This window comes from Ptychodera flava, chromosome 4 (assembly GCF_041260155.1).
Source record: "Ptychodera flava strain L36383 chromosome 4, AS_Pfla_20210202, whole genome shotgun sequence".
NCBI lineage: Eukaryota > Metazoa > Hemichordata > Enteropneusta > Ptychoderidae > Ptychodera > Ptychodera flava.
In genome coordinates, this window is record NC_091931.1 from 17,073,509 (window position 1) to 17,096,620 (window position 23,112).

Below are 23,112 nucleotides of genomic sequence, written 5' to 3' on the forward strand. Positions count from 1 at the left end.
TCGAAAAGTAAGATACGGGGTAATGTGACAGGTTACAAATTACTCTATTGCACATGATTTAGTCTTGTTTTTTTATTTTTAATCATTTGAAAACGAAACTATGCACGGTATTAGACAAGATTCCGTGTTGAAGCGGAGCACTGTGATGCCACACGACAATATACACTTTTCCTAGGGAGTCTCATTCGTCACGCAAGAGCTGAGTGCTTAATACCAACCATGGCGAGTTCGAACGGAGAATCACAGTTTCTCGAAAATATCACCGATAATTTTTTGAGTTGTACCGTGTGTACTGAAATATTCAGAAACGCAAAAATTCTACCTTGCGTACACACGTTCTGTGAGCAATGCCTGAGAAAGATCGTGGAGAAGAGGGGCGAACTGACGTGTCCAATATGTCGTCGTTCACACGAACTTCCTGCTGGAGGTGTGGCTGCGTTGTCGGCCAACCTGTTTGTCAATCAGCTGGTCGAGGAGTTCGACAAGCAAGACGGAAAGAAAGCAGCACGGAGGAAATGTGAAGCTTGTGAAATTGGGGACGTTCGTGAGAGGTGCATCGATTGTTCCATAAATTTCTGTGAGCAGTGCTCGAAAGCTCACAGGTACGTGCCGATCACACGATCTCATCGCCTTATGGCCATCGGTGAATACGTGAAGGTGAAGTGTCACAACCCTGCTTCAGTACGACCCCCGGCCTACTGTAGTAAACACCATGATAACCAGGTCAAATTCTACTGCGATACGTGCGAGGTGACAATCTGTCTCGAATGCACAGCTATAGATCACCCTCGTCCAGAACACAAATTCAGATATCTGGACGATGCAGCGGTCGAGTACAAACAGCTGCTCACAAAGATGACACAGGAACTGCAAATCAAGGAAAACGAAGCTGGTGAAAGCAAGGCAGCTGTACAAGAGATGGCAGAGTCAGTGGACAGTCGTTTCCAGGAAGAGATAATGAAAGTGAAAGTTCATATGGAGAAGACAATTGAAGAAACCACTCACAAAATACGAGAGAACGGCGATAGCCTACTTCAACAACTGAAAACTGAGCACGAAGAAAGAAAAACAAATCTGCAAGCACAACTGAAGGATCTAGAATGCACGGAAAATGACATCGCAACAACCAGAGACTACGCTGACAAGTTAATGCAGTACGGAAACGCTTCACAGTTGATGTCTGCAACGAAGGGTATGACGTCACAGATTCGGGAATTATTGAAAGCGACAACAAAATGTGAACCGGTAAACGACAATTACGTAGAGTTCAAGTCTACAGAACTTCTGTGAAACGAAAACTCTAGGCACGATAAAGATCACCGAGGAGAAGAGGTATGAACTGTGCGGCGTGTCAGAATACTCTCGAGTTGATGAACAGATAACGCTAACACTACAGGTTACGGGTTCTCGGACAGGTGGAACCAAGGTTAGACGGGAGAGAATCACCGCTTTGATGAAGACACCGGGTGACAAATCTGAACACGTGACAGTAACCGATAACTACGATGGAACATTTTCTCTGACGTACTGTGCGAAGGCTGAAGGAAAACATGAATTGTCAGTGTCGGTAGACGGACAAGCCGTGCAGGGTTCGCCGGTAACAGTTGTGGTAGGTCCAAAGAAAGGTACAGTGAGAACATTCGGAGGGAACGGTTCTGGGATTGGACAACTGAGTAATCCTTGGGGAGTAACGATGACAAAGAGTGGTCACGTGATAGTAGATGATCAAAGCAACCACAGGCTACAATCATTTACCTTACAAGGAAAACATCAAGCAATTTACAAATTTACAGAGATTGCAAACTTTACACCTCGTTACTCTGCAGTCTCTGAAGATGGAAAGATCTTTACAACAGACAATGGTAATAAACAGGTAGTTGTCTCTGATGAGAATGGTCAGCTGATAAATGTTTTGGCAAAGATCACTGAAGAATATCTACGGTATCGCGATTAGTCCGTACAATGGCAATGTTTATGTCGTTGATTGTTCTGCACATTGTATTCGAATATACAGTCAAAGTGGAGACTATATAAAATGCTTTGGAAGTCACGGTAATGGAGCAGGTCAGTTTGGTTGGCCATTGGACATCACTGTGGAGAGTAGCGAGGGTAAAGTCTTTGTGTCAGATAATGGTAGCCACTCTGTCAAGGTATTCGATGCAGACGGTGGATTCCTCTTCTCCTTTGGATCCAATGGTAGTGCTGATGGTCAGTTAAACAACCCATGGGGAATATGCAATAATCAACAAGGCAATATCTACGTTTTTGATTGCAACAACAACCGAGTACAGAAATTCAGTTCATCAGGTACATTCATTTGTCACGTTAACTGCGGCACAGAGGCACTGCAGGGTCCTGTCGGGGTATGTGTCACAGGGGAAGATCCCTTCCAGACAATCATAGTTGCTGAACTATTTGGTAATAAAATCAAAGTGGTGGCACTGTAAACACTGTTGTGAAGCAAATGGTAGTAGGAGTACCTTGGCTGAAATTACTGTACAGCAACCATTTGTTTAAGCGAGCAAGAATATTATAGTAAATTGAAGAGAAGTACTCATCTTGCATGCATCTCTGATTCGCTGTTTTACGAGAAATACATGTCAGTTACACTGAAGGAGAACAAATTGTCTGACGTCAAATTTTGCGGTCTATGGGTATTGTACAATTGACAAGAAGATTTTGAAAGCATGAGGTGATTATGGCGCTTTATTTTAAAATCTAGAAGGACGAGGAGGTTGCAAAGTCTTCTCAAAAGTAAAATTAATTGTTTGGATAAACACTGTGTCCGTAACAAAATTTCAGTGCAAGACTGTCGACGCTGAAAGACCAAATGTCCATGTTTGTCGCTGGAATCTGCTTTCTCACTTGAAAATCTAGAGAATGAACTCGATGTACAAAAATGCATTTTGCCAAATTGGTAACTTATGTATAGCACTTGAAATAATACTCTGTTGGTGTCTCAACTTTCGTTTTTGTCTTGAACTTTACCATTTATAGTTCCTGCATTAAAGTTAACTCTAAATGACTTCCTGTTTTGTTAGTACATATGATTTATACATTTGTAATTTTAATCCTTTCAACCGTACTTATTTCTGCGTACAATCTACAGAATTACAGTTCTCGGTACTAGCCATAACGTTGATAATTGATCTGTGTTTATTATTAATCTCGATGACTACATAGGATTTGAAAACCTTTTCATGAAGGTCAAGACACATAACGTGTGCAACTGAGAATTACATATTGTACATTAAAACAAATAAATGACAAAAATTCATCAGTCGACAAGACTCGAAAACCACAACAAAAGAAATGATAACAGAATCTTATGCTCAGTGGGTGTTCTACCTGTCCACAGGCAGGATGAGTCAGTGAAGCTATGTACACAATGAGATTCAGTAACTTCTTTCGATCCATTTACGTTTTTGAACAGTTGTATGTATGAATACACCAAACCCACATGTACAAATGTTTCTTTGAGATATTGCAATGTTCAAAAAAAATTGGCACTGTGTTAGCTTCTGCACCTTCAAAAATTAATAACTTGCCGTCGTTACACTATTTGTTATACAATTCCTTAAGATTAGGTTAAAACTGTTCCGACGACAATTATCAGCGTCTGTATTGACAAATATTTTTAATATCGTTGTTTATACAATTTTCAAATATTGGGTAAACATTTTATGTCAGTTTTATTTGTCAGAAATATGAGAAATGAATGTTTTCTGTGGGTCCGTAGATAAAATTGTACATCTAAATCCATCCTTTTGATGACTTCGCAATTTTTAAGAGTCTAACACCTTTTTATACGAGAGGATCGATAAAATTGTCGTTTTCGTTTTAGATCTTAATAAACGTGAATTGAACTACTCGCCATTGCAGTGTTCTATTATATGTTGTGCTCTAGTGAAATAAAGTGGCAACGTTGTTTTCCTCGCGGAAATCGTGACCTTAGAAAATGAATGATCTTGCGCTAAAACTAGTCATTATATACTTTCATTCTGGGGTACCATGCAAATCCTCCTTGTACTGGTGCAGTTTGTGTAAATAAACATGACTACAACGTAAGTTTTCTCACTGATACACATGATACACAAAAAGAAAAGCACATAACTTAGTTAGAAATTGTCGTAGCATATAACTGGTATCCAGCTTTGTCTACGTGTGAGTTTGCTGGATGTTTTCCAAACCGCAATCTGATGTAGAGATGACACGCGCCTCCCTAGAGGGCGACTGGCAGATAACATCACGATTGGAACTAATTGGGATAATTGGATGGTGAACTAAAATGTCTTTAAAATCTTCAAATATAAGCTTATCTGCTTTTCTTTTTACGTTACACACTTGTTTTTATGATTAATTTGTAATATCGCAATATTCAGCTATAGGGCACCTACATTTTGAGAAATATGAAAAATATGAAGATCCAATTATCTCAATTAGTTCCAATCGTGTTTAACTAGAACAGTAAGGAACAAACGAAGAAGAAGATACGTCACCATCCCTTCATCGAATTTTAATTACACTGATTAGATCAGCGGTCAAATATTATCACATTGGTTTAAGATACCAGGGCACCGTAAGTTGCACTGCACTGTAATGGTAAGTTTCCACTTATAGATAAATGAGACGTGGCTCGAAGTGATTGGATTTGTCACATTTCTCTTTTACTGCAACTATCCTGTCTCTGTTCTAGGTCACTATCACTTTGTCCTAACAAAGGGCATCGATACCGGCGACATGTCACAGTCACTCCAACCTAACAAAGGACATCGTTACGACATGTCACAGTCACTCCACCCTAACACAGGACATCGTTACGACATGTCACAGTCACTCCACCCTTACACACGACATCGTTACGACATGTAACAGTCACTCCACCCTAACACAACAGGACATCGTTGCGACATGTCACAGTCACTCCACCCTAACACAGGACATCGTTACGACATGTCATTGTCACTCCACCCTAACACAGGACATCGTTGCGACATGTCACAGTCACTCCAACCTAACACAGGACATCGTTGCGACATGTCACAGTCACTCCACCCTAACACAGGACATCGTTACGACATGTCACAGTCACTCCACCCTAACACAGGACATCGTTACGACATGTCACAGTCACTCCACCCTTACACACGACATCGTTACGACATGTAACAGTCACTCCACCCTAACACAGGACATCGTTACGACATGTCATTGTCACTCCACCCTAACACAGGACATCGTTGCGACATGTCACAGTCACTCCACCCTAACACAGGACATCGTTGCGACATGTCACAGTCACTCCACCCTAACACAGGACATCGTTACGACATGTCACAGTCACTCCACCCTAACACAGGACATCGTTACGACATGTCACAGTCACTCCACCCTAACACAGGACATCGTTACGACATGTCACAGTCACTCCACCCTAACACAGGACATCGTTACGACATGTCACAGTCACTCCACCCTTACACACGACATCGTTACGACATGTAACAGTCACTCCACCTAACACAGGACATCGTTGCGACATGTCACAGTCACTCCACCCTAACACAGGACATCGTTGCGACATGTCACAGTCACTCCACCCTAACACAGGATATCGTTGCGACATGTCACAGTCACTCCACCCTAACACAGGATATCGTTGCGACATGTCACAGTCACTCCACCCTAACACAGGACACCGTTACGACATGTCATTGTCACTCCACCCTTACACACGACATCGTACGACATGTCACAGTCACTCCACCCTAACACAGGACATCGTTGCAACATGTCACAGTCACTCCACCCTAACACAGGATATCGTTACGACATGTCATTGTCGATCCACCCTAACACAGGACATCGTTGCGACATGTCACAGTCACTCCAACCTAACAAATGACATTGATACTTCATGGACATTAAGCATTGTTGCTGCACAAATCTGTTGTTTGTTTGGCAAATTTGCTGACCGAAATTAACCGTCGCCATCTTCAGTTTCATCATAACTTTTGAAATGGCGGTGATTACTAAGGGCGTGTCCATGATTGCTATGCACGTTTTGTCTTATTTGTGTTAGTATTATATCTCAGGTTTTTACGTTATTACATATTAAGTTTTACTTAGCTAAGTTATTTTACATAATTGGTTAGTATTATATTTTTGGTTAGTATTACTTATCTTGATGATACATAAACGTCAACAAACTCTCAACATCATTATCAATCGAAGTGTCTCACGAAAAGTGCTCTGAAATCGTACAAGACTTTACGCTAGTGTTGGAGAATAGCTTATGGTTAAATAGCGTCATTGGCGTTTTCTAATAGATCTATGACTTACAGTCGGCGTTTTCTAATAGATCTAGGACTTCCAGTAAAAATGAGAATGAAATCCAAGAAAAGATGTTGTGTGACATAGGCCATAGAGTAAGCCAAACGAGTCTTCTGTCAATGATGTTGGGTTTCGTTCGCTCTTTCTGGGTTTTGCTTTTGTGAAAGAAGTGCATCGTCTTGCGCACATTATTTTCGAACATTTTTTCGTTAGTTTAAGAAAATAAAGAACATATACATTGGAGAACCTCCTCCTCTGGTAAAATATTTCCACAGTCCCTCGACAGGTATATATGATTTCGAGCGCCCTCTGGAGACATTCTTACATGAAAATGATATAGTCTGTCTCAGTTGCTTTTAAAACTGATGAGCTCAGGTCCATAGGCCTAACGTTTTCGATAATTTTACTCCCCCTCTCGAGATGATAATGATAAATTCAAATTTCGAAATTATTATTCACAATTCTGTCGAGATTTCAAAGCAGCCTAACATTTCTCTAACTTTGCCTTGATGATGCTTTTTCATGACCATAGAACACAAGACAGCCATGATGAACCGCTGAACACTCCACCCCCTCCCCTAATGGTTGGATCGGTGATATCAGAGACCGGATGAAGCTTTCCGTCGAGCTTTAATCTGTTTTTTTCAAGAAAGAGGAATTTGTCCTCAAATAACCTGTCTGAATCGTTTACCTAACATTTCTCTCCGTGACGCATTACTCAGTCTAATCTAAAAACGGAGGCGCGGATAATATCCCTATATCGGCTTGTTAATTTTATCGGACGATGTGAGAGTATATATATATATATATATATATATATATATATATATATATATATATATATATATATATATATATATATATACTATCCGGGTCTATACCGCAGAGACGGTACAAATTCATCATTGATTTCGCTAGCTTGTCACGTCCACATAAACCCTATGCTAGCGCCACCTCTCCCCTATCCGGTGACGTCATGACAAATCCCAACAGCCCATATAAGAACAATGTGATTGTACTAAGTATATTCTGTGAAGACGTTATCGAAAAGGAGCATAAGTGACACAGAGCAATAGTCAGTTGATGCGTAGAGGTTACGTCCATGGTTGATGGTCAGCTGTGAGGTCGGTTTCCTTCGATGGTGTATGTCTTCAATCTGCCCCGTATGGCTGTGCGTAAAGTTAAACAGTTAGCCGCTAATGAGTCACTAAAAGCAAAGGTAGGATGCACCTCGAGGACAGATATTTGGACTCCAAAATTTGTACAGTACTTTTCTGGTCTACTTTTGAGGGGGCTCAATTTAGAGCTCTTGGAGAAAGAAAACGTTTTGGCTTTGAACATCGAAATTTTGTTTTCCCAATAGAGTTAGCACAAGGATGGCGGTCATTTGGAATTTTGGGTAATTTGTTTCTCATGTACTAAACTTTGCACGGTGACCCTGATGTTTATTCTGGATTTGGTAAGAAACGGTTGAAAATTTGTTCTTAATGAAAGTTTGAGCGAAAGAGTAAGTCTTTCACATTCGAGGGGCGAACTACCATAAATGCTCCTTCACTACTCCCGAAAGTTGACAGCATAACCACCATACATTTCGCCCTTGTAGTAGACTGTAGACTGTAGTTGTATCTGTCCGAGTTGCCTTCCTCTAATCCTAATATTATCGGCAGTGCTGGTGACGTATACATACTATAGAACATTCCTTTGAGCATATTTAAATAATAACACATAGAGCGAGGGCAATATCACGATTTATGCCTGCCAAGGGATGGTGGTCATGATCGAAATACTGATGATGCCCGAGCCGTATGCGAGGGCATCATCAGTATATCGATCATGACCACCACTGCCCGAGGGCAGGCAAAAAAAATCGTGATATTGCCCTAGCTCTCATGTATTATTATTTTTATTACACCGAACAAGCAAACATGCAAAGAAACAAAAACACAGACTTCTTCGAGTACAGTTCGCCTTCTGAGTCCGGACCTCAGCGTAAAATGTTGTCAGTGCCGAGTCTAGGGTTGCCGCTAAAGTTTGCCGATCTCCTCGGTGGCGTATCCAAATTTGTTGTTTGCATAGTCGCTGAACATAGAAATTGCATTCCTTGTTGCCATTTTCGTTCGTTTGCTGTTTACTTGCATCAAAATATCGTCTAAATGTGCCGGTGACAGCTCTGCATGACGTTTCGCAGCCATAAGTTGCCAACTGCAAAGTACAACAAGCGAACGACAATTTGTTTTGCGCAGAAACACAGAGTAATATCATAGACAGAGTGGCAACAGCTATTGTTTAAGGCGTGAAGCGGTTACGTAAGCAATCCATGTTTGCCTCGCCTCACGAAGCTCTTGGCTCTCTTTTTCGAAGAGTGCCGACCATGCACCCTTCGGTAATTTTCGGATTTTCACCAATTGTTAAGCGAAAGAATGTTCGACAAAGCTTGTGTTGTTGTTGTCGTGTGGTGCTGATCGGAATTGATGTGCTGGCGAAAACGGGAGTGTTTTGAGCTTCAGGAAAGTGGATTTTACCGTTTTAAAAATTCCTCTCATATTTTTATGAAATATAATGAGTGTGTTTGAACCAAATTGAAAGTCTTTTATCGATACTGTCTGGTTTTACTCAATGGTTTACGGTCAGTCATACCGTCTTTTACACGTGCGCCAAGAAAGGACATGTTTATGAAACTGCTGGCGTGTTATGTTTTGATTGGCGTGAGGCAGTGTTTCTGGCCTGAGAGCTCACAAAGTAACTATGGTTGCTACGCGACTGGCAGTACGATGCCATCTCGTCGTATGTTTCGCATAATCTCGTGTAATTATCAACCACAAACCAAGCCTCCAAAAAGTTTAACACCTTTTAAGCTCATTTTAATATGAAAAGCCAATAGTCTACCGAGACGACCATGGAACAAAAGGCATGCAAGTGTTGCCACTCTGTCTATGATACTCTGTGGCAGAAAGGATGCGCAGTAAGTAAAATGACGTCATCCATGTAATATCAAATGCAGAGGGCATCATCACATTCGCAGAGGGCATCATCATGTTCTTTTACATGTCACGTGAGTCGTGTTTAACCAATGGCAGTGCACGCTGAATGAGTGAGGTGTAATAAAGTCCCTTTATTCCGGACTGGACATGGAAGCAGCAGCGCACCTTTCGTTCGCCTTCAAATAGTTCATACATACAAACATACATACAAACAATGACTCTTGCAACAAAGCTTAATTACTCGCCGTAACCAACAATTAAATAAACAATAATCATAACTTTTGATGATATATATTTTTATTTATTCTTTCAGAGAAGTTTGCGTATTTGTGTTACAATGCAGAATATAAGCCTTGTCAACGCAAAGCGTTGCAAATAACATAGAACATCAAATATTGTTAAATTAATTTTCTAGTCCGGACAAAAATCAGTTGCTAAACAGTGTACATGTCACGTACAACTGTGTGTTGACTATCTGAATCACAGGAATTTCGACGCGCTTTTGGGAGTAGAAAGACGGCAAACAGAACAAAAATAGGACAGTGTTCAATGAAATACTCTGGTGTTACACTCTGGAACCAAATCCTAGAAAGTATAAGATCTGTGAAATCCAAGTCAAAAATTAGAAGAGACTTGAAACGTCATTTCTTGTTTATCTGGCATGTTTCTTTCCTCTCACGTATATTTTATTCTACAACAAAGTTTTATAAATTATGTATTTATATTGATATAGAATTTATTTCAAGTAGCCAGGCTAAATGTTCAACATGGCTCTCCATGGACAGATGATAGATTCGGCGATTGAGAATCCCTTATGTGTCTGTATTTTTCTAATTTTAATTTCTTTCCTGTTCTATTGGGAAATAAATATCCTTGAATCTATGAAAAAGTAATAAAAATGCGCCAAAGATAACTAAACGACGAAATTGCACTTCAGAAACACTAAATATCATATACACGTGACCGTTGAGATAACCGAGTGTCTGAACAGTAAAATATTCGTACTCACAAGACACGTTCATATATTTATATTTCTGTAGTAACCTAGGTGCAACTTTGAAGAGAAAAAAAACAACATTTTAAAGTATGAAAGGATAGACACTGATGCGAATCGAGATTTGTTATTCGATAGTGGAACTAAAGGCAGAACGACAAACATTTGTCGTGTTTATTGAAAGGTTCCCATCCATTAAGTGTCGTTCGCCCTAAAACCACAAAAATGACGTTAGCTGTGTGTATATTTTTAAACGACTTGTTCGATAACATTCCATCAAGTGACGAATTCACTCTGCTTTTATTGTAAGGGCAGTATTTCCTGCGGCCATTTGGAAGAAGTCAATGTGTTAGCAAAGCTTTCAGTATTTACACTGCAAGCATACACTGAATATTATGACTTGAACAATGGAATGTACAAACTATTAAAATGTAAATTTTCTCAGAAGATCGACCGCGGCCCGCCGCACCTACTAATGTTTGATTTCACACTCACTGGTTCACGGACCACCTCGCATGACCTAGCAGAGGTGGCGTCCAAAGGAGGTACACCAAGTTGTGCATTGGAAGTGATTTGAACCTATTGGACGTACCTAGGATACAAGTTGAAGCCTTGCACGTGAGATAATGTCGGAAAGATTTGCGCAATATCAAGATACAAAACCGTCAAGGCCAGGCGTGGGAGTTTCCTCTAAAGACGCAGTTACTCAACGACTCTCTCCTGGTTCCAGGCAACGTCCTGGTCGATCGCCACAGCGAGTAGGTTTCCTAACGCCCGGGTTTCCGAGTTCCGGGACCACAGAGTTTACAGAGGTCTTCTCGAAGAAGCACCGACCCGTTGGCAGACACAAGCGTCATTCTTCTTTCTTTGTACAGGTGGGTGTAACGACGTGTTTTTTAATGAAAGTTTATTGCATATAGTTTCAGCTCACACACAAAAATATGATTCCACCTGATCCTAATCTGATTTAACGTCAATTTTTCACAAAAACCTAACGGGCCGTTAGTCAGTGTTATTGCTTATCTAAGTCTTCTGTGGTTGATGTTTTACCATATTCTTCACTGTTAAAATTTGTGGAAATCTGCGCTGTATGAGACGTGAAGGGGTAATTTCTGTCATCACCAAGCAAACAGGTGTAATTATAATCTCTTATCAGATTACAGCAGGGTTGACAAACATACAAACGTAACCACAACTTGTTTGAATCCCTCGCTTCAAAAATTCGACGTGTCGATTTCAACGCGTTGCTTATGGCGAACTTTAATTAGCATGACATTCAAAGATTAAATAAATAACTAAAATCAACGATCACCCTATCGAACACATCACACACAGAGACACACACACATCATATACACCATGAACGGGAATGAGCGTAGAAGACATCGTGTGTTGGCAACCGTGAACTTCACTTGCTTTCGACGTCGGAGTCCGTGGCCTGCCATTGTAAGTTGTTTAAAACCCAAATTTATCTTTTGGGAGGGACACTGGAGGGACGAGGCGGTTGTTCGTTTACAGTTCCGTTGTGACGGCAACGATCGAACGGTTTCTCGCAGCCCGTTGCATCGGGGTTTGTTGACGCTTGCAGGCATAAACAGGCAGTCGGAAAGCGCAAAAGAGGATTATCGATCAACCAAAACAGTGAAAAAAGTCGGTGACAGACGCTAAACCTCAAAATTTGTCGATAGTCATGACATATGTGACATATATTTATAGTATAAACATGAGCTGCTATCCACATACTTACCTTGCTCAGTGGAAAGGAACTTCACCCTATGTACTGTTACCAAGGCAACAGGTAACTTCTAAAACCCTTCAGGCTTTGTGAAAAGTAGATTTCGCTGTTCATCCGTTTGTTAATTTCGATACATTTGACAGTTCAAACAAATATTTTATGATGTCATGTCAGGCGAACTTCACTCGGAGAGAACGAGCTCTAGTCGAGCATTGTTTAAAATTTCAGTATCCTGCATCTTGGAAAGCATTGATTTGTTCGTCTCAATTGTTTTCTCCACTTAGGGATGGACCATTCACTCTTCTGGATGCCGTTAGGCAATTTTATCTCGCTTCAAATTTTGCATTGTATTCTATGTCATAGTATTTTTTGCCGAAGTTTAAAATTGCTTTGGCATACACAGTAGGTTATGTCTTTGCGTAGTATTTCTCTTCGATATTTATGCTCCTCTTTTTCAGTCGATTTTCATGACGTTGTCAATATTTCTATTTCAAACATCAGTATTAGATGCAAAGTGTCAAACTGCACCAAGCACCATGACGCCAATCACATGATAACGACACAACCACGCGTTTGTCATTGTGATGCAGTCAATTAGAAATCTACCCTATTCAAGATCTGGATAAAGAAACAAACTTTGACCAAGGATAATAATTATGAGGGCAATACATATACGACGTAACGATTGCGTTGTGATTGTGTACAAAACATGACTTTTTGCTATATTCTTAACAGTCTAATGTGCTTCATTTCTTGATTTCTGTATTTTTTTATCATTTCAGAATGCAGGTGGACCAAAAAAGAAAGTTACGGTAAGATTATAATAATAATTATGATATATATTTAAAAGATAGATTGACAGATAGCTAGACTAATGGATAGAGAGATATGAAGATAGATAGATAGATAGATAGATAGATAGATAGATAGATAGATAGATAGATAGATAGATAGATAGATAGATAGATAGATAGATAGATAGATAGATACATACATAGATACATACATACATACATACATACATACATACATACATACATACATACATACACATAGATACATAGATACATAGATAGATAGATAGATAGATAGATACATACATACATACATACATACATACATACATACATACATACATACATACATACATACATACATACATACATACATACGCAATTGCAATTTTCTCGCCGCTTTTTGAACGAAGCTATGAATGTCCATTAGCTCTTACCAACTATACGCTTTAAGAAAACCACATTGTCGACATTATCTCAAACCAAGGGACAATTTTTATTAATAACCACCTTTGTCGGTACATCACACAATATTGTGAAGATCATTTTCTGAAACAGTGACAAAACTGTGTTGAGTTGAGTTGTGTGTAATGAGGAGCTTCATGGGAGTTTCACGAGCGATGGAACTCATGCACACACTAAAACCACACAAATGATGGATTTATTACTTCATAAACCCAGATTTTATATGTTCTATTAGACTGTGTTAAAGGTTTTTCAAGCGGATATGGTTGTGAATGAACGTATTGGCGCTTGAAGAAAACTCCCTATGTATGTGTATGCATTTGAGACTTTGAAGTGAGCGTACAGACAAATCGCTTGGCTTTTTTCGGGTGTATTAGTCACAGGCTGGCCAAGCGTCTGCGGGCAACCGCTTTTGCCTCTTGATCTCTGCGTTACAGTCTGTCCCAGTATAGTGCTTTAATTTGCTCTTTGTGATATTTGTGTGCCCGTAGACTCGGAGTAAGTCGAGTGAGCATACAGAGTCTAACGACTCTTAAAAATATTACCGAACCACGCACGAAAAAATGCGTGAGGAAGGGAAAGGGAGTCCAGTTCTTATCAAATAAATAGAGAAGGAAAACAACGAAGAAATGGAATGTAAAGATGGAGATATTTTCAGTGTACACTTTCCCTCATCGTGATTCGGAGCTTGTAGATCTCCTTCCTGTCACGGGTTAAGCTTGTCCATACATGTATAAGTTTTTGAAATCCTGCACGGTATGTTTTCAACTGCCCAAGAAGAAATACTATAGCGAAAACAGTCGCGGTCTGCAAAATCTGTAGTGCCGGTCTGTTTATACACGTTATCGTAGCCAGTGGCGTAACGCTCTCGCGGAGTTGCCGAGTGTATCACCGGCTCTTGGCTTTTGAATTTCAAACATGCTTTGTGAAAGAAAAATGCAATCCAAGATTCTTCGGATAAAAGCCTATTTGCCACGACTCCATAAGCAACACTATAAACGTGACCCCGCTCGCCGAGGTTAAAAGCCCTCCACAATTTCAAGCATGTCGTCTGCGAGTCACAAAGAAGATTGGTCGTTGCCAGTGTTTCCAAAGCCAAGATAACGTAACCACCACTACTCAATTTACTACTGCCATCTCTCTGATACGAGACGTAAGTGATATATTGTAAAACTTAAGACTATGATAAGGCTATGTCATATTTAGAAGCAGATTACTTCTAAATTTATTTTCACGTTTACGCGATGACGCCTATGAAATAAGTTTCACCATGTATCGCACACTTGCATGTATTTTCAACCAATACACCTTATAACTATTCATTTAAGGTAGTATGCAGCTCAGATGAAATGAATGTGCCATGCATAAGTGGGATTACTTTATTTGCGGCAACTGATTTTACAGCTTGATGGAAATGGCCTCTCAGAGAGGGCAAGGCCGAAATCGCCGAAATGTTTAAACTGCATGTCTTGGAGACTGTATTTGAAATGACAGATAACAGACATATCACTTATCTGTAGATGTGAGATTTCGACTGACGTAATGAGAATTTAATCTTTATCTCGATATCAGTACATCTTCCACTACCACATATATACGGTTGTTGTTTTTACGTTGTTGCTGTTGTTGCTGCGACAACGGTCGATGACTTGGCTTAGGTAGTCGACCTCTGCATTGAGTGTATCTCATCTTGACGTCGACTTCAAGATCCAGTATCTCCAATGGTCGGTACCATACATATCGAGTCATGACTTGTTGGTGCTGTGGCGACCCTGCGTAAAAGTTTGGCAACCCGGTTGACATTAGAACAACAGTCACGAGCACTGCACACACTTTGTGGCGCGTTTCCAACATATGATTTTCCTGATGTGTTTTTTCCACTTGTAGGTGGCTTTCCCTCGCTTAGACAGAGGGGACCGCCGGGAAATGTAAAATTCCACCGTTATTTGTGTCTGCCATGATGCGCAACTGGAATTACATTAAAAATTAAAAGCACTGCGTTATCGACAATTAGGGTTAAAGCACTTTAGAAAAAATGAGACACGAAAAGATGTCCCATGAAAACACACATACACCACGGTAAATTAAATGTTTACCTGCGATTCACGTTTTTCGACGTATAGAAGGTTTCAGCTGAGGGTTGAAGGCTAATATCGTAAGAAATTTAGTTGGACTTTTAGATTGAAGTTCAAGTTCAGTTATTTTCATCCTTGAAAGTGTTTGAATGAACGAAGAACACCACTTAACATCTAAAGTTAGCGTATTACCCGTGCCAATATTGCAGGTGAGAGCCGATAGTTTCAGTAGTACTGCAGGCTACGATTACTATTTCTTATCCAAGTTGAGTGGACCCCAGGCGATGCAAGTTTGGCGCGAGTACTTTTTTAGTGAATGCCTATTTTAAGCTCTGCCTGCCTTCAATTTACATAAATATTTGAGAAGTGGATATCCTAAACACGCAGAATGAAATAGCTAACGGCGACGATCTCGCGAGACTTATCTAAAATATGTTCCACCCAGAATTCCCGCCCAAACCATAATTGTTGCCAAGATACCGAGGTGATGCATATTGGGAGCATTACAAAAAATAGCGCATACATTAGTATAATCGTTTTTTCCTTGGATTTTACTCAGCAGCTATCAGATTTCGACAAAATGTGATATTTCGAAATCAGAGAATATGATATTGCTCCTGTCTCCATTTCGTTGACTAAGAAATAGCAAAGTCTTTGTGGCGCTGGTTACGAATGGACTAATTCTGGATTGCGATGAACGCAACCCTCAGTAATACCGTTTGTGTGCCTTTGAAGGTCAGAACACAAATAAAACAGACGAACTCTCAAATTGAATTTTTGCGTCAATTCGTCTCTTATGAAATGGCGAGGCACACAAAGTATAGCTTATAGATATGCAAAGAACATCGCCCACTCCGCTTTTGCAATGTGGCGTAAAAAATTAATTTGTGTACCCACACTACTAGTGCCGCCTATCACGTATCGAGTGCATATGTCGTCATTTTACTACTGGTGACAATCAGGTTCTGTGTGAATGATCGGCCACTCGAATTTGACGATAAGTAGAGTGATGACGTCTCACAAGAAAAATAATTCAATTGTTAACCTCTTCAAGTCCCGTTATGAAGAATGCAATCGGGTAACACTCCATTATTCATTATGTAGTACAAAGTGACGTCATATTGATCAATATTGCAATAGGCGCTCTGAGTTCTTAGAGTCACTTTGTCCAAGATTGGTTCGAAAGTGTCTCCGATTGAAGAAGTGCGCTTGACGTAACGAACATATGATATCTTCGCGCTAGCTATAGCTTCAACTCTGAACTCCCTTTGTCGGATATTGTGATTTTGTAGTATCGTACCGACATCGCCTGCTGATTTTATTCCGCCTCTATTGATTATCACATAATTCATATTTTTCCTCTGTACTGGTGTTTATCATCGCCATTGTTCTCATTATATTTTTAGTCATCGACTGTAGTCTTTGCACTCTGATAATACAATGTGCTTTTACATCGCCCGCTTGATGTTATAAACTCTGTAGAAACTTTGCTCGGATTCTTGTGGACAGAGGGGCACCTAATTCGCATATTCCTGCATTGTCGGGGGTCGACGGTCTCTTCAGCCTTGGCACGACACCTGGGGACTATGACTTGCAAAGAGCCAACGATGTCATTCCATACACGCCTATGACTTGGAGTAGCGGCTTGTTGTACCGCGCCATATTGCCCCCTCACGGTATCGTTACACGAAATTCAAGCCCAGTTAGGCTTGACAGCCAATGCAGCAGCCCGAATAGATGCATGAAAGCTAAAGTTTTCTTTCGGAAAAAGGCTCCGTTGGTCATACATTTTAAGTAGGCTTGATGCCGTGCAAAATATATGCGCATCAACAAAGATAACCCTTATAAGTTACAGTAACAACCAAAACAAATGACAACGAACAATTGTTCGGTTAAAGAGATATAAGCTGTAACTTGTGGCAAGTTTTTCAGTATTCTGTTTCTGTATATCAACTACCGTGTCTGACCGTAATCCGTTTGTCATGCTGAAATTTCGAGTATTTTTTTTTCAACACAGCTTGTATGTGTGTAGTGATCATTGTTTATTGTTTACTATGAATTCTAGTCCGGACTTGAATACAATTTTCAACAATAACAATGTAGATTATACTCATATAGGTTGTGTTGATATGTTAAATACTTGGCATTAAATTAGAGTTTGGGGATTCAATGCAGAAAAAGTGTAGGGAAACCACAAAACAAAAGTTCTGAAAAAATAGCCAAAAGATACAGCTTATTGAGCTTTAAAAAGGCAAAAATGAGCTAAACCATAAGCACACATATATATGCATATATATATATATATATATATATATATATATATATATATATACACATATATATGCACACATACATATCCGTACATACATACAGCATACAGATATATGATAAGCCAGGTCTTCTATAGTTCGAAATACCTCCTAGCAGCAACATTAACATTATTAAAATGTAAATGTATTGAAGTGCAGGGTAATTACCATTATGTTTCTTGTTTGTCGCTGAGAATTGGACTCCAAAATGGTAGAGATCATCAGATATGCTAAATCCCACCGACTCTGTTCTCTGCAAAATTTCCATTGTTATCCTAGGCTCGAGATAAAGTTCAATTTACCTGATCTTTCTTTTATTCGGTGCAGGGATGTATCAGCTTTCACATACTGAATTACAAGTGACAATACCATGTGATATGACAGTTATGATTCAGCAGACACGAATAACACCGCTGGTTCAAATGACGCAGAAATGCGATGTCATCAAACGGTGGCATCAACACCTAAGGGCTTGCACCACTAGCGCTGTAAGCGTGCCTGCGTCAGCTGTGCGTCGCAATCCCGCCACTTTTGTAGAATAAATTATGGTCCCTCCGCCAATGGACCATGCAAAAAATCACAAGTGAGCATGAAGCGCTGCGACACGAGCATGTTTGCTTAATTTTTCATGTCCAGGTAAATCAGAACGATCAGTACCTTTGTCATTTGATATGATTTTAATTATTAATACTGATCTAGTTTCAACTCATTGGCATTTTTCAAGGTTGGTATTACTTTGGGTTGAGCGTGATTCGCTCTGTTTTGTATCCAATACTCTCAGATTATTTTAGAACATGATAAAACAGTCCATGCTCCATTCTCCTGAGAGAAAGTGTAATGTTTTCCACGTTTTTCCTCCTGGGCTTTCGTATGTGATCGTGCAAATCAAAGATGTCAACGACACTCGTGGTGTTATCGTGACTGATAATAAAAAAATATGACACAGCAGCCTAGTACGACTATGCCCTCAACGGCAGATGAAGCGCGCCAACAGCCCGTTGTAAAAGCAGAGTTGAATCACACACATATTCTCATCACGCTGAGATTTTCGACTGTAAGTCTGTGATTGCATCATCAAGCGGGACATATCAGTCGATCGGACCACTTTTTGTGATTCTACAAGACACAAGTGGTTGACAGCGAACTTGGATATAAAAAGGGGCCACTTAGTTCATTGGGAACTAATTTGGTAACCTAATGAGTAAAATTAGTCTGCAAGCGATCTACTTGTCTGTCTGTGTGTCTGTCTGTCTGTCTGTCTGCTCAACCCGAACACGTCTTAGTTTAAATCTCTCCGTATCTCAACCCTATTCCTCTATTTCATGCCAATTATTTCCCCACAGCTTTGAGCAAATATTTCGAAATATTGATCGTACCAGCTCAGTAAACTCTACATCTTCAAAGCACAAATAGGACTAATTCTCCACGTTCCAAACTTACCTTTTAAATAATGATCAATATCCATCGTATCGGCGACAGCAATAGTTAGCTGAAAAAATAATTCAATATTCCTTTCATGAATGCTCGTCAAGTAATAAAATTAAAATTGTCCAAATCAAATTGGCGTGGAAGGAAATTGAGAAAATACGAAAATGCAAGCATGCACTTGATGATATCCATGAAGTTTTAATTAAGTGCAATCGGCTGAAATGAAAAGAAAATCCGACTCAAAAACACTTCCTCCTTGACTGTGGTTAATGTTTATGGGCGTCTCCCTCTAAAAGCTGAGTAAACGGGCGCACTGCGCATGTGGAATAAAGTACCCCTGTGCGCATTCAATCGTATTGCTGTCGACGCTCCCCGTTACCGTGGAAACAGAGCGCAGCCTGCGAATTGTATTCATCGATCTCGCAAACACACACAAACGAACACACACAAACGAACATGGAGAGCCGATAGGAAACACAGAAGGTCGGATTGTTAAGTTTCTTTTAATTTGGCGGCTAGCCGCTCGATATCTCAAAGCTGCCTCGGGACCATGTCGTATTACGGCACTTATCGTTCTCTCTTTCTTCAACGGCCGACCTTACTGACGTTTGCCCTAAAGACACCGTCCCAGTCGGAGTACCTTGCGTGGCGAAGACGCAGAAACGGAGTGCTGGAGCATAGAGAAAAGGTAGGCCGGATTACAGGTTTATATAGGGGACTGGCTTGCTGATGGGTACGTGTACCGATTGTATTGAATTGGATGCCGTGCTATGTCACAGACTTGCTTTGAAAGCCACCTGTTGAATTCAGTTCGAATTTTCGTTATATCTGTTAGACAGGGTAGACCTCCGTCTTAAGTACCAAAGTGACTATTTTCACAGTGGCCATGCGACGGTTCTCTGTAACGGGCTAGTAGACCGGGGGGATACAGGCAAGACGGGGAGAATGCAGGCGCGAGACTGAATGAATTTTGCTCAGAACTCGCCAGTTTTTTCGTCACGGTTGCTTCATGCTCTTCGGTCCAAAATACATCACACAGCAATCCTTGTTTGTACGCCTAATTCACCTTTTTATAGCTTTACGTCGACGTTGAAACATCATGTAACACGCCATGAAAGCTTGAATCTGACCCAACACTGATCATTATCTAACTTCCAAGACTGTTGGTGGAGTTTATGAATTCGAAAAAAACCCCACCTATTCAACAGATGTTGAAACGAGAACCGTTCAAACAGCGTTGCGGGCTTGGCAACGTCTACATTAGCTTAGAATGCAGTAACACAGTATAATGCCCTCACATGCTTACTATATATGCTGTTCTTATTGCAAACTGAAATATATATAATCTACTGTCATATAAAATGAAGGAAAGTGCTTAACATGCGCGATCTAGTGAGAAGGCGAACAATAATGCGTGTTTTCGAGCTCAGTACACAACACTGAGCAGAGACAAGAAAGTGTCGGTCGGCATTTTCGACAGAATTGTCCACTGTTGAATCGGCTACATCACTTCATGATTTTTATGACGTTGCTGATAGACGTATCTGATTCAATGAAACATAATTCACTGATGTTTTGAAAATAATGTATTAGCTCGCCGTTTTTTCCGAGTGCCCAAATCATTTGCATTTAAGACGAGTTGTGTTTTATATAGAAAGTCGAAATAGTTAAAATGTACTGAACATTTGTAAAAATTACACCAACGTGACGTGGGTAGTACCTCTTACACTAGAAATTCCCTTTCAAATTTACGTGGAGTGCCACAGTTACAGAGCCCCTGATAAAATTACATCGCAATAAAATAAAAAATAAAGCAAAATAACAGTAGAAACATCACATTTATCACGATACGTAATTTAAAGTACTTAATTAGGTAAAAAAATATGTTAAAATTTGTCCCACAATCGCTATCTGACCAGGTGACAATTATGGAATCCAGCAACGTCGACCATTTCGTCGGCAGACCGAGGTCACAGATATTACCGTTACGCCGCTATCGTTGTGTATCGCTGATTTTTTTTATTGAAGTACACGACATATTTACTGGGATCAAATGGGATTACAGGATGATAACAATTGTTTGACTTGCGATAGTGCGGTGTCGAGCAAGTCATTACCGAGATAACGGACTCTGGTAATGAACCTCACCGACGCGGACAATGGCGGGCGATCGATAGGTTGGGCTGGCTGATTGACGAATTAGGCATTTGCGATATACAGACATCCTGGTGTGTGAATCTTATGTATACTCAATAAAGTGGTCTCGGGAGCCCGTCACAGTCACAAAATGGATGTGTGGTTTTAAAACTAACACAGAAGCCAAATCAAATTTATTTTGATGAATAATGAAGGTAACTGGGAATTTTCAAGACCTTTCAAGTCTGAAGCTTTTGTCTGTGGATAAAATGTTAGAATAGAAAACTTCACTTTTTCCCATTGATGTAACATGCGGGAAAGTAGTCATTTTGAATCTCAGACATCGGTTAATTTTAAGTTATGTGCTTCTCTGTCACCAGAATTAGCCAGTTTACAGCTGACATTTTTCCTTGATTATGAAACGGAATCGTGTAAATTTTCCTTAGGGAGAGTTTACTCCCAGTTTGGGGATATTTAATACCTTAGTACGACATTAGCTGTAAATTTTGATTCTCATTATATTTTGCTCTAGAGAACACGTATCATCTTATTCCTCTCTGTAAGGTACTGTGGAACACAAAGTTCGTGCCTCGCAAACATAAAGTGTCACGTAGACAATACGCAACAAATATTTGTAGAAAACGTAAATCACATTTAAAAACTCTGAATTTTTACCAGCCTTTTTGCAATCTTCACGTCACATTTGGTATAGTTGTTTTTCCAGCATCATCAATATTTCGTTATTTATTTTATATTTAATACTTTCTCCCTATGGCTACGAATACTTTCTCCCTATGGCTACGGTGTATTGATGCGAGAACGAATGCCAGATGATGAAGGACGAGGACGTGAGCAAGTTTGTGTTTGCGGGTTCCTAGTGAAGCGCGATCGTATAATATTTACTGCAGCCTGAAGAAATTTTGCATTTTATGGGCATTGCTTTAATGGAAAAGTTAATTGAATTCCAGGTAGATCTCAAATTCAGTCAGCGTGGATAACAATGGACATATACACACAGGCTATGTAATGTTGGCAAGATGAATCCCTTCAGCATGTTTATGAGCTAACGCAAGACGCTATATTTCACAGACAGACAAAAATATCGGAAAATACAATAAAAGTTACTGCTAATGGAGCCCTAAACTGAAATCGTAAACAGCTTTTTACGACTTAGTCCAGAATGTACCTAATGTGCAAAGAGCGATGTTGGTAAAATGTTATGCAAGATGTGTATTATATATATGACAATCCAACGTAGTGTTATCATGGAGGTATAGAAGTGATACTACCTGCATGGCGTTATGTGACAAAATGTACTAGTACAGCACTCCAGTACACGCTCAAAGTAGGTAAAGCCTCGCTCCGCTGAAGTGACCTACTTGTTAAAGGTTTTCCCTGTTGCAAAGACGCAACACAAATGCACCCTCGTTATTATCGCTGAAGCCAGGTACAAATCTTAACATGAAATTTAATGTTTGAGGCAAGCCTGCTCTAATTGATCTTGACTCTGTGTGAAGTTGAAGAACAAACGTACCGACTTGTGATTTTGTTTGCTTTCAGCGTCTGAGCGCAGTAAAACAAATGTTTGCCAACACATTACATGAACAACCGTGTTGCTTAACGAATACCGCCGCTTTCAAGTTGCTGTTGTCGACACAGAGAGGGGGCGCTCACTGTATTTTACATATTGTTGGTGTTCTGTGCTGTTTCCGTGAGAAGCCTGTTTTTTTTTTTCTCGTGATCCAATAATTCTATTGGCAAGCAAACTACTAGCGGCATCGGAGTAATAAATTGAGATCAGATCATCTTCAACTGGCGATCGTTTTTGCAATATTATACTAATCTCTGAACAATGAATCAGA

General features: G+C 40.0%; 2 protein-coding genes across 4 annotated transcripts in view; both read left to right on the forward strand.

The window, feature by feature from the left end:
- The first annotated feature begins 219 nt into the window (after positions 1-219).
- LOC139132105 (E3 ubiquitin-protein ligase TRIM71-like) lies at positions 220-4,872 on the forward strand. Its single transcript, XM_070698497.1, has 4 exons — positions 220-1,192; positions 1,305-1,895; positions 2,065-2,208; positions 4,697-4,872. The coding sequence occupies exons 1-4, from the start codon at positions 220-222 to the stop codon at positions 4,870-4,872; spliced, it is 1,884 nt and encodes a 627-aa protein (XP_070554598.1).
- Positions 4,873-10,790: 5,918 nt separating this feature from the next.
- Positions 10,791-23,112, forward strand: part of LOC139131035 (cyclic nucleotide-binding domain-containing protein 2-like) — a 77,729-nt gene continuing 65,407 nt past the window's right edge. For 2 of the 3 annotated variants that reach the window (XM_070696950.1, XM_070696951.1), the window contains exons 1-2: positions 10,791-11,183; positions 12,826-12,855. In XM_070696950.1, the coding sequence (XP_070553051.1) occupies positions 10,935-11,183; positions 12,826-12,855 (279 nt within the window). In that variant the 5' untranslated portion in view covers positions 10,791-10,934. Of the gene's footprint in view, positions 11,184-12,825; positions 12,856-19,530; positions 19,803-23,112 lie in introns of those variants that run through there. The other variant, XM_070696952.1, reaches the window with a different exon arrangement.